This window comes from Ruditapes philippinarum, unplaced genomic scaffold (genome assembly GCF_026571515.1).
Source record: "Ruditapes philippinarum isolate M1 unplaced genomic scaffold, ASM2657151v2 ctg6328_1_1_1_1, whole genome shotgun sequence".
Taxonomy (NCBI): Eukaryota; Metazoa; Mollusca; class Bivalvia; order Venerida; family Veneridae; genus Ruditapes; species Ruditapes philippinarum.
The window spans coordinates 6,643-25,244 of record NW_026854758.1 but is presented as its reverse complement, the minus strand read 5'-3'; the positions used below and the strand labels follow the sequence as shown (position 1 = coordinate 25,244).

The 18,602-nt window shown below is 29.9% G+C and overlaps 1 protein-coding gene across 1 annotated transcript; it reads left to right on the top strand.

The window, feature by feature from the left end:
* The first annotated feature begins 2,399 nt into the window (after window positions 1-2,399).
* Window positions 2,400-8,680, top strand: LOC132740942 (uncharacterized). The gene is made up of 3 exons (XM_060729004.1): window positions 2,400-2,738; window positions 4,954-5,063; window positions 7,664-8,680. Exons 2-3 carry the CDS (start codon window positions 4,967-4,969, stop codon window positions 8,455-8,457), a joined length of 891 nt encoding a protein of 296 aa, XP_060584987.1. The 5' UTR covers window positions 2,400-2,738; window positions 4,954-4,966; the 3' UTR covers window positions 8,458-8,680.
* The last annotated feature ends 9,922 nt before the right edge of the window (window positions 8,681-18,602 follow it).

The following is an 18,602-nucleotide window of genomic DNA, read 5'->3' as shown; positions in this document are numbered from 1 at the left end:
AATGTAACCTCGAAACTCGAGCAATCACATATAAATTGCTTTAGCAATAAAACGTCGTGTATGTTACTTAACAAAATATATGTTTTGTTTCTAGGAAACAAAAATAATAATGTACGGAATCGGACTCGTTTTCATAAGAGTATCAAAAGTAATGTATGCCCTGTAGAACCGGACATGACAGTTTTCCTTTAAGTATAATTCTTTATTCTTTCTGAACATAATTTTTACCTTTAGACGAAAAATAATCAACCATAGAATTTTTGCTGATATAACAAAAAAGCGTTGGTTGTCTCTTTTATAGATCACCATTAATGGTTAGCGTACACTTAAAATTCCACATCTTATGAACGTTTTTATATGAATATTTTTAATTTCATTTCATTTTATCACGCCATCGTCTATTAACTCCCATGGTCTGATATTACTCTATACTCAATGTAGTTCAATTTATTGTGACATTTTTCATATAAGAGCTTTTAATAAAATATGCCTTTTTTATCTTATTAAGATATTGATTAAAAATAAAATAAGTGTACTTTTATAAAGAATATAGACTAATGTTGTATGTAATTTAATTAGACAGTGAAATATACACATCTACACATTAAATTGTGTGAAAACGCAAAAAAGTGGAAAAAAAATATTTACGTTACATTACGTTTGTACAAAGTTCTGTTTTAACAAATTTTAAATACCATCGTCTAGATATATAAAAATCATGATAGGATATATGCTATGTATATTTTACTAACCTTTATTCCAATTTGAAACATTATTTGTATCACTGTTAACAGAAGTATTTAATATACTATTCAATTAGAACGTATTTCATGAGTAAGCAGAAAACCAGTCATACATTTCATAACCAATTATATTACATATGATAAAACTTGCTAACAACCCTAGTCCTCCAAATAGTTTTTTATGTTAAAATGGATTAAATAAGTAAGTTTGGTCGTGTGAATATTTGCAATTATTCGCAATTATTACATGATATCATTATAAGACAATTAGATTAGAGGATTGAATTAAATGATATTAGATAATATTATTACTAGACAATAAGATAACCAGATAGTCAGGGAGTGCTGCATACACTTAAGTATTTAGTTTGTCATTATTAGTGTCTTATACGTCACTTTAATAACATACAATGCATTATATATGTCATAATTTCTACGGGAAGCAAGTTCTTATATAAACTGATGTCACAAATTCTTGCAATAACTAACCCCCACTGTAAATAACTCCAATTCTAGGTAACTCCCTATGTTGTGTCTGCACAAAAACTCCCTCATTTGTAAAAATTAGTTAGTCTTAAGAAGCATGGCAAATAACAAAATATATCAATCAATTATTGGACTGATTGGAAACATAAGGAAGTCATTATTTTATTGCAGCCGTAACATACTAAATAAGAATCAAAGAAGAATCTAATTCAACAGAATTGCAATTATAATCATATAAACAAGAATGAGGAGTTGTTCTTTAAGTAACCAGTATATTCTTAGTGTTACGCTTACCCCCGTATAAATTCTCAGTTAATGAACATAAAAGACATTCCATATTGTATGACATGAAATCACAATTCAATGTGTTTTTAGATGCAGTTGTGACATGATTACATGGAGCTGTAATCAGGAAACAACCAACACGAGCCGATAATGGAAAAATGAATTTCTTACATAGACCAGCTTGTGCACTTAACACCAAAAGATATGCAAACGATAATTAGGAAATATATTCAGAAATGAAGTTAAAATCGTACTTTTGTGTTATTTTTAATATGATTAATTTTTATATAAGTGACAAGCGTTCGTCTGGACCTACATCAAATGGAACATTAATTTTTCCAGTCCCGTCATTTCAAAAAACCTCAGTGAAGTCCCTTTTATATAATATTTTTATTAAACTTTAATAACAGTTGAACTTTATTTATTGTCTTCGTATATTAAGCCATATATTGTCTCTCTGTGAATAAATGCCATCTTTTCATTTGGTAATTTAATATTAGCTTTGATAAGACTTTTATCAGATTTGATATGTTATTCTTATCCATTTCGCAGTGTATATAACATATCTTGCAGTTTGCATTGGTTATATTCCTGAATAATCATTGACTGTTAACCTAAGATACACAGTATATATTTTTAAATGTCTTGGTAAATTATTGGTGCAAATATAGAGATCAAAAAAAGCTTACTTTGAAATATTAAACAATTCCAACCTTGATTTTGGATATATATTTACATTTCTATTAACGATATTTTCTAAACTTCTAATGCTTAAGTTTACCCATCCGATCGGCCTCCGTTGTCCATTTTAATAGTATTTGACGTGATGATGACGCTCTAAACAATTTCGTTTTGACGGTATTTGTTTGTGAAATTTTAGACCAGTATAGATAGTATTCTCATTGATATGTTCGGATAACGCTCCCACTTCTTTTCATTAATACAGCTACGTACCAATATCCGATACCAAATTATAGTTGTGTTAATAAAACAAACGGCAGCTTCACACATCGATGTTACTATTTCATACTAGTAAAGACAATTTCTTTCAAGGTTCATATTACATGTGACGAACTGTGAAACTATATAAATACATATATTATTACGTTTTTTTCACTGTTAATGAAATCAAAGAATTCTACTCCAGCGGCTTATAAAAGTAAGACCTAAACAGAGAAAAATTAAAACAGTTAAAGTAGGTGCTGGACTTGGACACAAAAAAAGGTAAGAGAAAAAATATATATATGTTTCTTGAGATATTCTAGTTATATTTGGATATAATAAATATATTTATGTTTAGAACTTTTGAAATGATATTGTAATATAAAAATTACAAAGTATTTTATATTTTATATCAACTTGTAATAGACTTTTATAACAGTGGTCTCTATTATCATTTTTTTGTTAAGGTTGTTTGTTATTGTTCCTTTTTGTTGATACCTTTGAATATTTTATTTTCAAAAAATAAAAAAAAAAAATTCATTTTAATTTATTGGATTTTTCTTTTTTATTATTTTTATTTGAAAATATTTCTCAATCCAAAATTCCTTTAGAAAACTTTATAAATATATGTATATATTTTAGAATTATGAACTAGTAATTTAACAGTGTTTCTGAATAACCATTTCGTTATAAGATAGATAAATACCAGAAGAAAATACCAGTATTAATTACACTTAATGGTAAAAATAGACAGTCTAGATATAATAAATATAATTTATCTATATTACAACAGAAATCGTAGAAAAGTTATAAATGTTGTTAGTTTGAAATTACGAACAAACAGCTTTATTTCCGTATTCATTCTAAACAATTAAACTTTAATTTAAAAATAAATTTGATATTTTTAGTTTTGTTTATAAACTGCAATGGATTGCATGTGTTGATTAGTTTAATTTTTTAAAAAGATCAACTATATTAAAACATATTCTAACACGACCCGCATTTTTCCCTATTGAACATAGAAGAACCGAAAGTGTGTGTTATTATGCTATAAAATCACTGTTTGACGTTCTATATTTAGACATGTGACGTAATCATTATACACGTGACGTAATCACTAAAAATGTGACGCGATGACAATAAGTACGGAAACAAATCCGGCGCAATTTAGCTAATTATCATGTACGGCAGCATTTATTTCTTAATGTCGTGTTAGAATCGAAATAATATATCCAAATCGGTGATTTTATTGCTTGATAACATCACTGTTTGTCGTTCGGATGCGCATCATTATATCACTCGGGCTACGCCCTCGTGATATAATTCCCCGCATCCGAACTCCAAACAGTGATGTTATTGAGCAATAAAATCACAGTTTGGGATATATTATTTCTTAAATAACATTGTTTGGGTTTTGTTAGTTAATTGATTACACTTCCCGTATAATATTAATTTTGGACTGTAAGTTCATTAACTGTGAACAATCGTATGCATTTCAAAGCTTTTAAAAAATAATGTGTAAACATACTTGTAAATTTTTTCCCATTTATTTAGATGTGTATCCGTAATCTTGATTTTAAAAGATTAGAACGAAACATGTTTTCTCCTAACAAAAAAGAATAAAGAAAATCTACACAACTGATTGCTTAAAATATGAATATCAAATTAAATTGCTAACTTTTATATAATTGTGTTAATAGTTAATTGACAAGTTTTTTGGCGTATATATCAATTTTTAGTTCAGGGTTAGCATTTAAAATTAAATGTTGTGATTTTAATGTTCAAATTAAATTTTCAAATTTTCAAAGTTTGATATACAAAAAAAAAACTGATTTTTTTCAATATTTTAATTCAATTGTTTAGATTTGATTTTCTATAAACCCTCATAAATAAGTAAGTTAATATCGTTTTCTTATCTTAAATTTGTTTTTGTTGCCAAAGATTGTCTATTATGTGTTTGTTTTCATCCTCATTTTCTTGATATATAATAGATTGGACAATAGCATGGAAAATAGAATTCGACGATCTTTCTATTTGCCCTTTATCTGTAATCTGTCCAAATCACGTATATAGGACTTACTTTACGCATCACAAATCACAATACTATAATAAACATGTGTGTCAACTGTCAAAAGAACGGACACAACGACAATGTCAATTTTCCTTGTTGGGCGTTCTTTATGTTTCTTTTACGTGAAGCTGATAATCTCTTTATTTTGATAGCGTGCTTTTCTTGACATTTCTATTTTTAAAATTACTAGATTTGTATTTCTTTTTATAACAAATGCGCATATTGTTTTATTATCAAACAAAACAAATTGTGATTGTACTAAGAGCAGAGACAATTTAGTAATAAGTACAACGTCATAAACGCGTTAAATTGTCGTCGGCATTACTTCAATATTTCTTGTTCGAGAACAATTTTATACAAAGCTATTAAATAAAATTAGTTTCTAACCCATAAACAGTAAGTAAAATTTAACTTATTACATTTCAGGTTACAGATAGTGATGAACACATTTCAAATAGTTGCCATGACAATCGTAAAAGTTCTATGTGTTTTAGTCATTTACAAACAAACGTGGAGTGTAAACGCTCAAAAATCAGGTAAGATTAATTTTTGTCACATAATGAAGCCTAAGGTTACAAGCCATGCGGTAAAATATTGCTCTAGCTTTATAGTGTTATTTAACTTGTCTTTGGTTTTATTTTCAACTCACATACCTTAATAAAAAGAATAAAACCGACATGTAACAGGAAAACGTATAAATTTTCATTTCTTATAATATTTTTGACTTTTGAACAAATTATGTCTTTACTTTTTACTAACAAACAGGATGTCGTCAAATGTTAGTTAAAATACATAATTAAATAATTTGGTCGAAGACAAATACGAAAATTCACTTAAAATATGATTTTTTTATTTCTTCTATCAGTATAAAGTGTACAAAGCTTTAGCTAATGACTGAAAAAAGAAAAACAACGAAAAGCCTGCAAAACTGTGTTTTTCCATAACGTAATGATATATTCTCGAAAGAGTTATAAAATAGAATATATCTTTCATTTAACGCACATGATTCCTGTACTTTACCAGAATAAAATGGTTCAGACCAAAATATTTTTCTTCTACTCAAAGATGGGTTACAAGCCTTAAGCAATAATATCGTGTATGCACAATTCACTCAAACACGGGCTTTTCTTTAATACTGGTTAATTTGATATTTTTTGCTGGGGTTTTCTTTCGATGTTTTTCTTTTAAATATATTAACAAATATTTTATAAACTACAGAACAGCAGCGATCTAGCTTTTTACATTTTACATTAAACCCTCTATACCTAGATAAATATTTTTTCCGTCTCCAGTTTTTGATTGGTTCTTTGTTCTTTGTCCATTAAATTTCAAAGGTCAGCAAAAGCTCATGTCTTTTCATACCGATGTTATCATTAATAATTGTAATTTGAATCCACTTTTTTTTTCTAGCTTATCTCTATTCCTCCTCTGAGAATTTTTCAATGTGGCTTTGTTCCGAATATCACGCGCAATTAGGATCTGTAGGATTATTTTAAAAGTATACGTTGATATCACATTCTTCCATTGATATACTTTAATAACTAATATTCACAATTTGTTATTCTCTTTCATTATGATGATAAATGGAAATAATCTTAATACTAATGAACTGATAATAACATTTCGTCTGTGAATGAGCAATAAATCAACGACTAATTTACTAATTTACGTGCTTATTTTCTGAAAGCGGTATGACTCCAGATAAATACTAATTTTGAAAACGTACTTGAAAATATATTTAAAAGTAAAATACTGTTATGTGAAAAATAATTTTTTACACGCTGCAAATGGCATTTACAGTCCATGTAAATTACCAAAAATATTTCAAAATATACAAAAATAGCCATTATTGCTTTAGTCACGCAATAGAAATATGATGAAAAATACGTCAAAGTCAGTCATTAATAGCACATAGCATGTAAACTATTATTTTTGTCTCGAATTCTTTCACTTTTCTTAAAATCTAAATATACGATCGTATTTTCCCGAGTTTTATGTTCTTGTAATACAAGAATCATATTATGGCTTCACAGTGTCCATGATAAAAAACAAACAACAAGAACAAAAAACAAACAAAAACCAAAAACATTTACGATAATGGAATCACTAGACAAAATATGGAATTAGACATAAATATAGGTCAATGGCTATAGGCTACTTTTCAAATCCTCTCTTTCTTCTATTCGATTTCGAAATGTACAATCAATAACCCGTGAAGTAGTGTCATTATGACACGCTCCCTACTAGAATATTGTATCTTAAATGTTGAGCATGTATCCTGCAATCAATTCATGTGAACCATTAAAAACAATGACACTATCAAATATGTCTAGATAACTATTTGTTTTATAGCTTTTTACTTGCTAAAAGAGGATGGTTAGGCTAATTAAGGAATTTCATTGACTGAAGTATTTTTGTATCAAGACAAATTTCCCCCATAATAAAATCATCAAGAAAAATGATAAATACCCGCTCGATTAAACTATAAAGAAACTATTCAACTATCCGGATGAATTAATTCATCTTTATCAATCCATTGATTTGAATGGGACACGATAACGAATGGGTGCTTAATAAGGAATCGATGTTTTGTTTTTGAAGTGTTTTATAGCAACGCAAGTCTGACTGACGACAGAAAGTCTAGTCAGAAAGTTTACAAGGGAAAGAAAATGATTTTAATCAATGCATTGCAAAATGTGCTCAACTTAATTCTTTGTTAAAATATCAAATTTCCAACACCTTTTCTACTTTTGACACAATATGAGCAAAATAGACATTATAACGTCACTTTTCATTTATTCGATTCAACAAAAGCATATGTCCGTCGTTAATATAAAATATACTGATGGGTCAGTATACAATATTTACAAAGAATAAAATAATGACATTAAATATTCATTAAAACACTTAAACGAAGCAAAGCAAAACGTAGCTTTAACGAACCACTGAATTATATGTATGTATATAAAATAGACGAATAAAGACAAAATGTATATATTTATATCTAAAAAAGGAACGATCATATGGATCTTATCATATATTCCCTTTAAACAATTCTAATTGCCATTAAGTCGGAATAAATTAAGGAATAATGCTGCATATATATTTAGAGTTAAGATTTGTTTTTATTTTACAGACACAAACTGGCAGGCAGTGTATAACAGTTTTTATAGAGATCCATATGAAGTGGACCAATTAATGTCGCCAGATATTTCACAGTATAATCGACCTCAACTTGCGAAAAGAAAAATCGATAGATTCCGATTTTTTCACAGAGGAATTGGTAAAAGGTCAACTGAACTATTCTTAGATGACACTAAACAGACAAATGACGAAATAGATGACTCAAATATGATTTATAAAATACAGAAAATGTTGACTGAAGGTAACGATTTTGGAAAAGGAATTTCGAGCAATCAGCAGTATATATTAGCAAGACAACCAGATTTCTTGTTCAAGAAGATACAACAGCTAAGAAACCTTCAAATAAAGAGAGCACCAGAATTTTTCTCGGAAAATCTGTATCCTTTGCAGTCCGGCAAACAGAAGTTAGAGGCAACTCTTGATCAAACACTGAATAGTGATGAAGATGACTTTGATAACAACAACCTAAATTTTGATAATTCGGTCGACAACGTGGCATCAAACACAGAAGAATTGTCCAATGAAGTGCCTCATAAAAATATGGCAACAAAATCTCCTTTTGACATTTCTTTCGCATCTCCAGATTTAGATATAGATTTTGAAAAACAAGATAAGAATAATTTGGAGCATATTGAACAAAATGTTATCAATAAGGGACAAAAATCTAAAAGGTGGTGGGCTGCAAATATGTTTAGCAAATTCCGCTCACCAAAGTCATGGAATCGGAGAGTTACGAACGCTATACACGCCGATCCGGCTATTTATTTCATCGGACTAGGAAGATAAAATTCAAAGAATGCAAGGATACTGTTTTTCATGTTCTGAAAAAACTTTTACATTGATAATGTATTAGCTTTTAACATCAAATTACAAATAATTTCTTTGCCACATGATTAGGCAATTTAGTATTGTAAATACTAACTTTTTAAGGTTAACCAATATTCTTATCTTTATCTATAGCAAACTATTACTAAGATATTACAATTAAAACAAATTTATTGTCATATTAGTTCCGAGTTTGTTTTCATTTATGTCCAATTTGTTTTCTTCACTTTCTACCCCGTCAAAACACAGACGTTTGTGTACACCTGCTACTTAAGAAATGATATATCCAAAACAGTGATTTTATCACTCAATAACATCACTGTTTGGAGTTCGGATGAGAGGAATTATATCACAGGGCGTAGCCCGAGTGATATAACGATGCGCATCCGAACAATAAACAGTGATGTTATCAAGCGATAAAATAACTGTTTTGGATTTATTATTTCGATTCTAACACGACATCAACAAATAAGTGCTGCCGTACCTGATATTAACCTATATTGCACCTGATTAGTTTCCGTACTTATTTTTAGCGCGTCACATTTTTAATGGTTACGTCACGTGTATAATGAATACGTTACATGTCTAAATATAGAACGTCAAACTGTGATTTTGTTGCATTATAACACACACTTTCGGTTCTTTTATGTTCATTGGGGGGGGGGGGAGAGAATGCGGGTCGTGTTAGAATAAATATTTATTGTAGGTCCATTTTACAATTCTGTAAAATGAGAAAGAATAATCTGAGATATCTTTATTGAGATATGAAGACAAATGAGCATGATCGAATATTGATCGAAATGCAATGTACATATGAATGTGAAATCAACTATACTATTTATGAGTACAGAAGTTACATGATATAAAATATGAGTTCCGCCGTGACCGACTGTTGAACGCGTCGGACTTGTAGTCTAAGTATTGCTGGTTTCGTGGTTCAAACCCCGTCAGGGGCAATCTGTAGTGGGCGTGAGCAAGAAACCTTACACACATTGATCAGTGCTGGTTGATTCCAGGAATGGATTCAAGAGTGTTTCAATAAGCACAAATAAGCACATAGCTTCCAACAGAATCGTACTAATATCAATTTGTATGTTAAACATATAAAAAAACGATATGTATTTCAAAGTTCAAATCAATGCAATGCAAACAGGAACATATATTTGAACATTTAAAACAAACTCAGCGAATATGCATATTAATATAAAGGACACTTATATATTCAAAAGGCAGTTGCTTTTAGCAATAAAATAGCAACTTAAATAATCTACGTACAAACGCAATTTCCATTACCGTCTATGAACAGGCTCAATCAAACCGAGCATGCGATGTTTCTAATTTTGTCATCTAATGCGTTCATCAGAGATTCCGTTATTCTCTATTTTGCTCAAAGAAAATTAATGTTTCAGAGCCTACGGTTGGGTTGTTCATCCAAGTTCGTCCAAGATTTTTGTTCTCATTATTCCACTGAAACAATGCAAGGTTAAGATAATATGAAGCCTGGCCATTATGACACAAACAATAATTACACGTTCGATACCAGTTTTTCTTTCTTAAATAGATCATGTTCTATTTTCATTTCCATAACTTTTGTATGTTTTCATCTGTTACCTACATAAATCACACTCTCTTCAGGTATCATTTGAATCGTTGTGGGTTTTTTTCAACAGAATGATAACAGTTTCCAATATTTCGCTGCAAAGGAGGCTCAACGAATTTCCGAAATATCTAAACATTAAAGAATTACTACCAGATAACAAAACCCCACCAAGATGTATAACGCCATCTGCGGACGAGGTAGCTAGAAAAAAAATACTTTTTTCGCATAACTTGTATCATGTCACCTATTTGTAAACACTACAAAGTTTCTTTAGTTATGCAAACATAAAGATTAGAGAAATGCCGCTGAATGATTTAAATTAAATAAGGAATATTAGTAAGTAGCATTTAAACGCTCTTTGCTCAAATTGGTCTGAGAATCACTGTGACACTAAATATCGAATATAAATTAATGTATGTTTGTTTCCTTTATTATTATTTTCATTTGTATTTTTGTTTAAATGCAAAGCAGATCTATGTACGATTTCAAATGTTGTATTTTTATCCCTTTGGACCTCAATTCAAATGCTAATAATGTATAATTAAACGTGCCTTAAACAGAATACTATGCTCCTAATTGACATGTGTATTGCCTGCTCTCCGTTTATTTTTAATTTATAGTATAGAACAAAAGGTGTGAAAATAACGGGATGTAAACATCCGTTTGATTTTCCAAATTGGTTACACGCTATTAAATTTTGTCATTTTTAACTAAAAGATGCGCTTTAAACTTATATTGAACGTTCCTTTTACATTCTCCAACGAATTGATTATTTTTCCTACCTTAGACTCATTCAAAATGTATCTCAAACTCTTGTGAGAGATTACCAGATTAACAAATTTTCTATAAAATCTGCCTACAGATTTAACAAATCGAATATCATATGCTTAATATATTTCAATATCGCAAGTCACAGTCGTATTTACAATTCCTCAGGTAAACGACTTGTTTAGCACCTTGCTTAATATGTATGAAGCAAACAGAACTACAATAGGTATTTTCAATCAGATATAAATGAATAAAATATAATGAAAGATCATGTGAGAAAAAAACGTGTAAAATTTATATGACATGGTCATAGCCTAATTATTCACGTTTATTACATGTTTTGCAGTATATTACTGAATTATAACGGTTAATTATATTCTGATAATTTCACAGTAATGATTACCAAATATTGTTTCACAGTAGCCGAACTATATTTGGCGTAAAAATAAAATATTTATCATTAATGAATTTTTTTTTTCAGCGGAAATGTAGTCAATCATGATAAAAAATGTACGTGATAACTGTAGTTCGTAAATATTTACGAACGTTGTGCTGAAAAACATCTAAAATCTAAAAATAATCATGGAATTATATTTTGCTTCAACATTGTGACGTCATTATTTGATGACGTCATGAAGATAAGAGCATGACGTTACGCGGCAAAAATCAGTAAAATGGTGTAAAAATCGTTAAAAAATCATGAAATAAACAGAAAATTTGTTCGTTTTACATGTAAGATCAAATAATATTTCACTCGAGAACCCCAGCTATTATATTTTCACTCGTGGCTACGCCACTCGTGGAAAATATTGCATCTGGTGTTCACTCGGTGAAATATTTTTCGATCTTACACTTAAACAAACAAATATCCTCTATATCTTTTGATGGATTTGCTAAATAAAAGTGAAAAAAAATACTGTTACAGAATGTGATAAGTATCTGAAATTTAATGGCAAATATTTTGAAAACCCACACGTTATGTTATATTTTACTATGATAATGTTAAACATTTACAGTACATAGAAATTAGTACAAATTCATTGAATAGATTAATTACGGCAAAAACGTTTTTTAATACTTAAGAGAAGTGGTGCAAATGGGAAAGGCTATTTAATACACTCCCTAATATTCTATTTATCCTAATGTGTAGTCGCCTAATTTTCTATGGACGCTGAATTGTTGTACATCTTAACCTGGATTTAAAGCACACATTGTTTTCAATGACCAATTGAAAGCGAACCACAGTTAGAATTTATCGAGTAACAATAATAAACACTCACCAGTGAAAGATAAAAACTGCAATACATTTTTCGTTTGTACACGATTGCGTGGTAGCGGAAATATAGATTGCATCTGTTTTAATATTGAGTGGTTAAAGGAAGTTGTAAAATTACTATTTAACAATAAAGATATATATCAAACTTAATTGAAACAACGGAATTTACGGTCGTCTTGTCCCATGATTTACAAGGTGTCAATTAAATGTGTGCTTTCACTGGCGAGACGAGGAATACATATATCTCATAAATTCAACTTGTTGATTGCTCGTCAGCCAATGTAAATTTCGATTAATAAGATGTGCAAGAAATAATGTATAAAGCCACTTGTACGTACATTTGTAAATCTATTTGCGTACTTTGTGTAGGATGACTTTGGTCATACATATAAATTATGAACCAATGCAAGATAATTAATGTCATATTCAATACATTTAACAACAATTAGTTACAATTTAAAGGTACACATTATTTTAGATTTACATAAAGATAATACGTCTGTGCTTATTTTTGTCTAATATAACCTGTACCGGTCTTAAATCTCAGTAAACATAGAAAAAGAAAAACGTCATAACACAAAATATACAATGATATTGGAAACAGTTAGACTATATTCTGATATGTAATATCCCAATCATCGAGCCACTAACTAACCCTATATATCTATTTTACAAAACACGCCGAACATCTGATATTTCCCATTTAACAATATTTATATCATATGAAATTATTCATCAAGTAATATTCTACAAATTCGCTTATGCGGCACTTCCTTCAACTTTACTTTTACACTGTCGTACTTGTTTTTAATATTTGTGTTACAGTTACCTTAGAAATTACAATCGCCGTGTACCATGAATTAATTTGTCATACACTTAAATTTGGTTTTCGTTAATTCAAGCCAATGTAAAGAAAATGTTAATTTTAAACTAAAATTATATAGCATTGTATATTAAGCATCACATAATCAATTTGTTTAATTATATCCTTATTTTATTCTATAACTCTTTATCCGTATCCATATATGTTGTTGTTAATAGTTTTAATTAAAGATTAGTTATAATTCGATCCGATATATTTGGCGACTTCCATAAAACAAACTTACACGCTGATATTTAAGATTAATACTTGTATCCTACTCACATCCCATAGTTCTCTCCCAACTGAAAAATAAACCCAACCTAGCTGGTTCTTTTGTTTATGTACAAAACAACAGGTTTGGAAGCGATGAAATTGATTCTTATATTTCCGTCACAAATAAATAGAAAGGTTTAAAAAATGATTTAAATTAAAACAGTAACTATTTAATAAGCTTATTATCTATCTGGCGTATATTCAATGGTCATGCACCAAATATCTAAGCTTAAACGCTTGTGTGAGAAGATTAAGCAAAACACCATCCCAATATGAGTGAAAGTAAAATCGACCATTTAAGCACATTGTTCTCATGTGCTCAGGTGAGCTAATGTTACAAATCACATTAAAGGTTCATTGACACCAATATTGCAATTCTTACATAAACGTTTTAATACAATTTAAAAGACAAAGAAGGAAATGATAAAGATAAGAGATCTAACTAATTGCATGTTAAGAGCTGCACAATCAAAACACTATCTAATGGTTCTCTCATTACCTTTATATTGTTCATAAATATCATATCTTACAACTTGACCACTTAATTGTTTGTTTTAGAATACTAAATTGTTTCTGTTTTAATTTCCGAAGACAATAATACAGAAGATTAATGTAGATTTATGTCGGTATGACGAAAAAGATTAAACAATTTATCCACGGATGTTTCAGATATGTCTAATTTCATTATGGCTACTCGTATAATTGTGGCGTCATGTGTTAGAGATAATTATTCTTAATCAAACAAACAATACATATCTACGGCATACTCATTGTCGAGCGATGACGTCATTCTGAAAAGAAAAAAAATTAGGCCTGACATTTGTATTGCATTAAATTTAATCTTATTATCGTATCATATTGAAGGTTTATGATTGATTTTACTCATTTACAGTGTACATGTATACGTCATATTCCATTATTGCTACTCGTTCCAATAGTTCAGAGAGTACTGTACTATTAACAGATGTATATGAACAGATTATAAAGTAACCCTTTTTTGACCTTGTATACTTAGTAATTGTAACTGTTCGTGAGCGTTTGTACAAATACGCTTAATATGCGCAGCAAACAGTATACAGTAAGGTACTGCAGGCTGGTATAACTCCATATTTATAGTATTGGCAGCGCATTGCAAGAATTATTTTGCGGTTAATGTTTGTAAAGAAAGATACATGTATGAATGGTTGCAGCGCATATCCCTTGGAAATATCATTGCCTGGGGCGACATTGCTACGTTACGTGTATTTCTAGCACAAAATGATCAAGACCTTAGGCCTGTGGAATAAACACGATATGAGATCCAGGCAATTATATTTCCAAATAACAGTTGAGTTCGATGTACTATAACTGTTATATCGCATGATAAATAGAATTAAGAATTTTGATAATACAGGAAATATTGTTTTACACCTTTTCTTCCATTAACAAATTAAACTCCGCACTTGGATACTTTTAATAGTACAAGTAAAAGCCCGATTTTTGATTTTCTAATCCCAAAACGTAAAAGCCTAGCAGAATTATAGTGGATGATCCTGGTTGGTTGGATGAGCACAGAAACATTGCTGTAAAGAATTATGACACGCGAGTGTTACGCTTACCGTCGTTTGTTTAGGTTTATAATAGCCAAAAATATACAGGTTGTGTTTCATTTAAAAACAGATTAAAACATTAAAAACACGTAAAATACTAAACTGATATATAGCAGGCGCAAAAATACTTAACATTTATAACTGTTGAGTTTCTTCTTATATAAATCAAGGGAAAAATACAGCTCTGTTATATATTAATAGTGTTTTGAGATCCCCATTGAAAGGGTTCTGAATATAATGACATAAAAGGATACAAATAACAACGAACACTTCCAGAGTCATGCGGAAACGCACATTATAGATTAATTTAACCGTGTATCTATAGCATGAATATTCACTTGCGAATCAAATTAATATAAAATTATATGATAATGATTTTAAAACTATACTATTTAAAATGTTGCAGAATCGGTCTAATTGAGCCTGCTCATGGACAGTACTTCAAAGGGCAAACTACCGTCCACGCCCCCTAGCATCGGCTTAACCAAAATTTAACATTTGAACATGAAAATGGGTAAGTTTATTTAGTTCTGTCACGACCATATAAATGTTTATTATATACTTATAAATGAAATATTGAGAAATATTGATGAAATAAATGCGTATTTTCATTTTCCGTATTTTCACTGTAAACATTTATTTTTCACTGCAGTGAAACATATTTTCCGTATTTTCACTGGTGTCTTGCCGGACTACTTTCTTTTAAATTCTGCCAGTACACAAAATTTAAGGGAAAGTCTTTTACATTTTAATGTCAAAAAAGAGAAAAATGTATATAATAAACAGAAAATTCAAGTTTTTTCTATAAATATATGATTTATTTTCATCTAGTGGCATGAAAATTAATATATTTCACTCGTGGCTACCGCCACTCATGAAATATTTATTTTCATACCACTCGATGAAAATAAATCATGTATTTATAGAAAAAACTTTAATATCCTCTATATATTTTTATGTCAAGGTATTCTACAGGTACTGTTAAAGTGTTAAATATAGATACATTCCCTATTATTGGAAGCTCAGGCTATTGAATGTTATTTAAAAATCGTGTTTACAAGTCCTGCGTTCAAAAGCTGACAATTATGATAAAATAGACGATTTATAGTTTCGCAACATTTGCAATGCGCCCCATACACATTTTGATATAATATTAAGATAAAGGGTACGAACAATTTTCATCAGGATACTTCCCTTTTATTTTGAAAAAGTAAGATTAGTAATTTCACAGTACGAACGTAATTTTTACAATAACTACTTAATACGAATTTTAAATGACTGGAGCGATTTAGCCTTTTTATTAACTTTAATATTCACATAAAACTTTAACTTTGAAATTGAAATTATTCAGATGTCATGCTGCCACAAGTTTATTTAAGGACTGGATGTTTTACAGATGCATAGAAGTCTCAAATATCCTTCATCACGTTTTTATACATGCTAAGTGTTTTGTTTCGTTACGTTATATTACACATATATGACGTATTATACTACATTTTATACTGAGGTTGCAGTAACAATAGCAAATTTATAATGGCAAAACAAGCAAAACTAGTTTAAAAAAATGATTTCCTTGCAAAATGATCAAACTTTTAAAGTGTGAAATAATGCAAAATTGATTAAAATAATATAAACATTTTACATTGAGCAGTATTTGTTTCTTTATTCAACACTATTCATTAATACAAATTACGTTTTAAGAAACGTTTTGTTTGAAATTCCGCATTTCTGTGTAATTTGATATGTAAAGTTAAATAACCATATAACAGATTTAAAATATAACGTCTGTTTTTTTTTAATTTGAAAAATTTTGTATAATATAAATGATAAACTGCTTAATATGAATTTATTTTCCTCTATAAGAAAAAACTAAAACACAAAAAATAAAAACATTTTAAATTTGCGGATATGATAAAAGTTATCACTTTAAAAGGTTAAAATAACAAAAGGGTTGAGCGAAAGCGAAATAATTTACGGGTTACAAATAAATATATCTTTTAAAAAAAAGGGAAGAAATTAGTTTTTGGCATTATTCTAAGCTCTTTAAATTTTCCTAAATACAATTATAATTTCCAATTAAAAAAATGACAAAAGAAAAGGGTCATAGCCAAAGGGCGCAATCAATAATAACAAACCAAACCACAATTTACTTTCTCTTAAACCTGTAGTAATTCAATTCAAGAAAATCATTTAGGAAACATTAAATAACCACATATTTATATGGAAGCGTCCTGGTGCCAATTCATAATGTTCTATAAAAAAATAAACTCCTACGTAGGAGATAAAAAAGCCTAATTAGGAGTTTGTAACTCCTACGTAGGACTTTTAAACTCTTACGTAGGACTTTATAAGTCCTACGTAGGACTTTATAACTCCTACGTAGGACTTTAAAACTCCTACGTAGGAGATAAAAAAGCCTAATTAGGAGTTTATAACTCCTACGTAGGACTTTTAAACTCCTACGTAGGACTTTATAACTCCTACGTAGGACTTTAAAACTCCTACGTAGGAGATAAAAAAGCCTAATTAGGAGTTTATAACTCCTACGTAGGACTTTTAAACTCCTACGTAGGACTTTATAAGTCCTACGTAGGACTTTATAACTCCTACGTAGGACTTTAAAACTCCTACGTAGGAGATAAAAAAAGCTTAATTAGGAGTTTATAACTCCTACGTAGGACTTTAAAACTCCTACGTAGGATTTTTTTAACCCCTAGTGGGATTTTTAACCCTACGGGGGATTTTATGCTTTATAAAAAAGCAAAAGAATGTTTTTGCAAATCTAAATTCCGACGTAATGGGAAGGGAAAAGACATTTCCCCCCCCCCTTCCCCCCCCCTAAAAATTTAAATATGGGGAATTCCCCTTTGTTCATACAAAATTTTATTTAGTTTGATTGTGTGGAAGCTATAAGTTTAAAAACAACTTTCGAACCGTTTTTGGAAACCCAACCCAGGGGTTTTAAACAAGAGGAAAATTTTGTAAAGGAAAAAAGGCTTGCGCCTAACGGGGTTTGAACCCAGGGGGCTAGATATTAGTCACAGGCCTGCCGCAAACTTCCCTTTTAAAAAAGTGTTCAGGTTTCTAGAGTTACATTGTGTAGGGTGGGTGTCTGTAAGGCGATTGGCGATGTATCCCGAAAAATTGCTTTACAGCTATTCGAAAAAAAACTTACTCAACATCAAGCATATATATCAAAATTTTAAAAGGTTTTAATGATTACGATTCCAATACAAACTAGCTGAACGAAACGAGCAATTTATCCATTTTCAGCCGTTTCAAATGATTAAATCCTTTATAGGGGGCAGGGGGGAGTAGTGAAGTGTCTTGTTCCTGCTCCGTAAAGTTTAAGAAAGATAACGGTTTTGCGGAGCATTATGCATGCATATGTTTAAATAATGAATTACATTGTATATCCTACTTTGAACAAAGTTTAACCCATGCATTTTGTGTACATGTGAATAATAAATATAACTAATCGTACATAATACAGAATCATCGTTTAATATATGCAGAGAATGACAAAATCATCTCTGGCTACAGACTAAAGGTATTTACTAAAGTGGCTTGCCACAATTACAACTTGACACATATGAGCCGCGCCATGACAAAACCAATATAGTGGGTTTGCGACCAGCATGGATCCAGACCAGCCTGCGCTTCCGCGCAGTCTGATCAGGATCCATGCCATTCCCTATCAGTTTCTCTACTTGTAATAGGGTTTGTAAGTGAACAGCA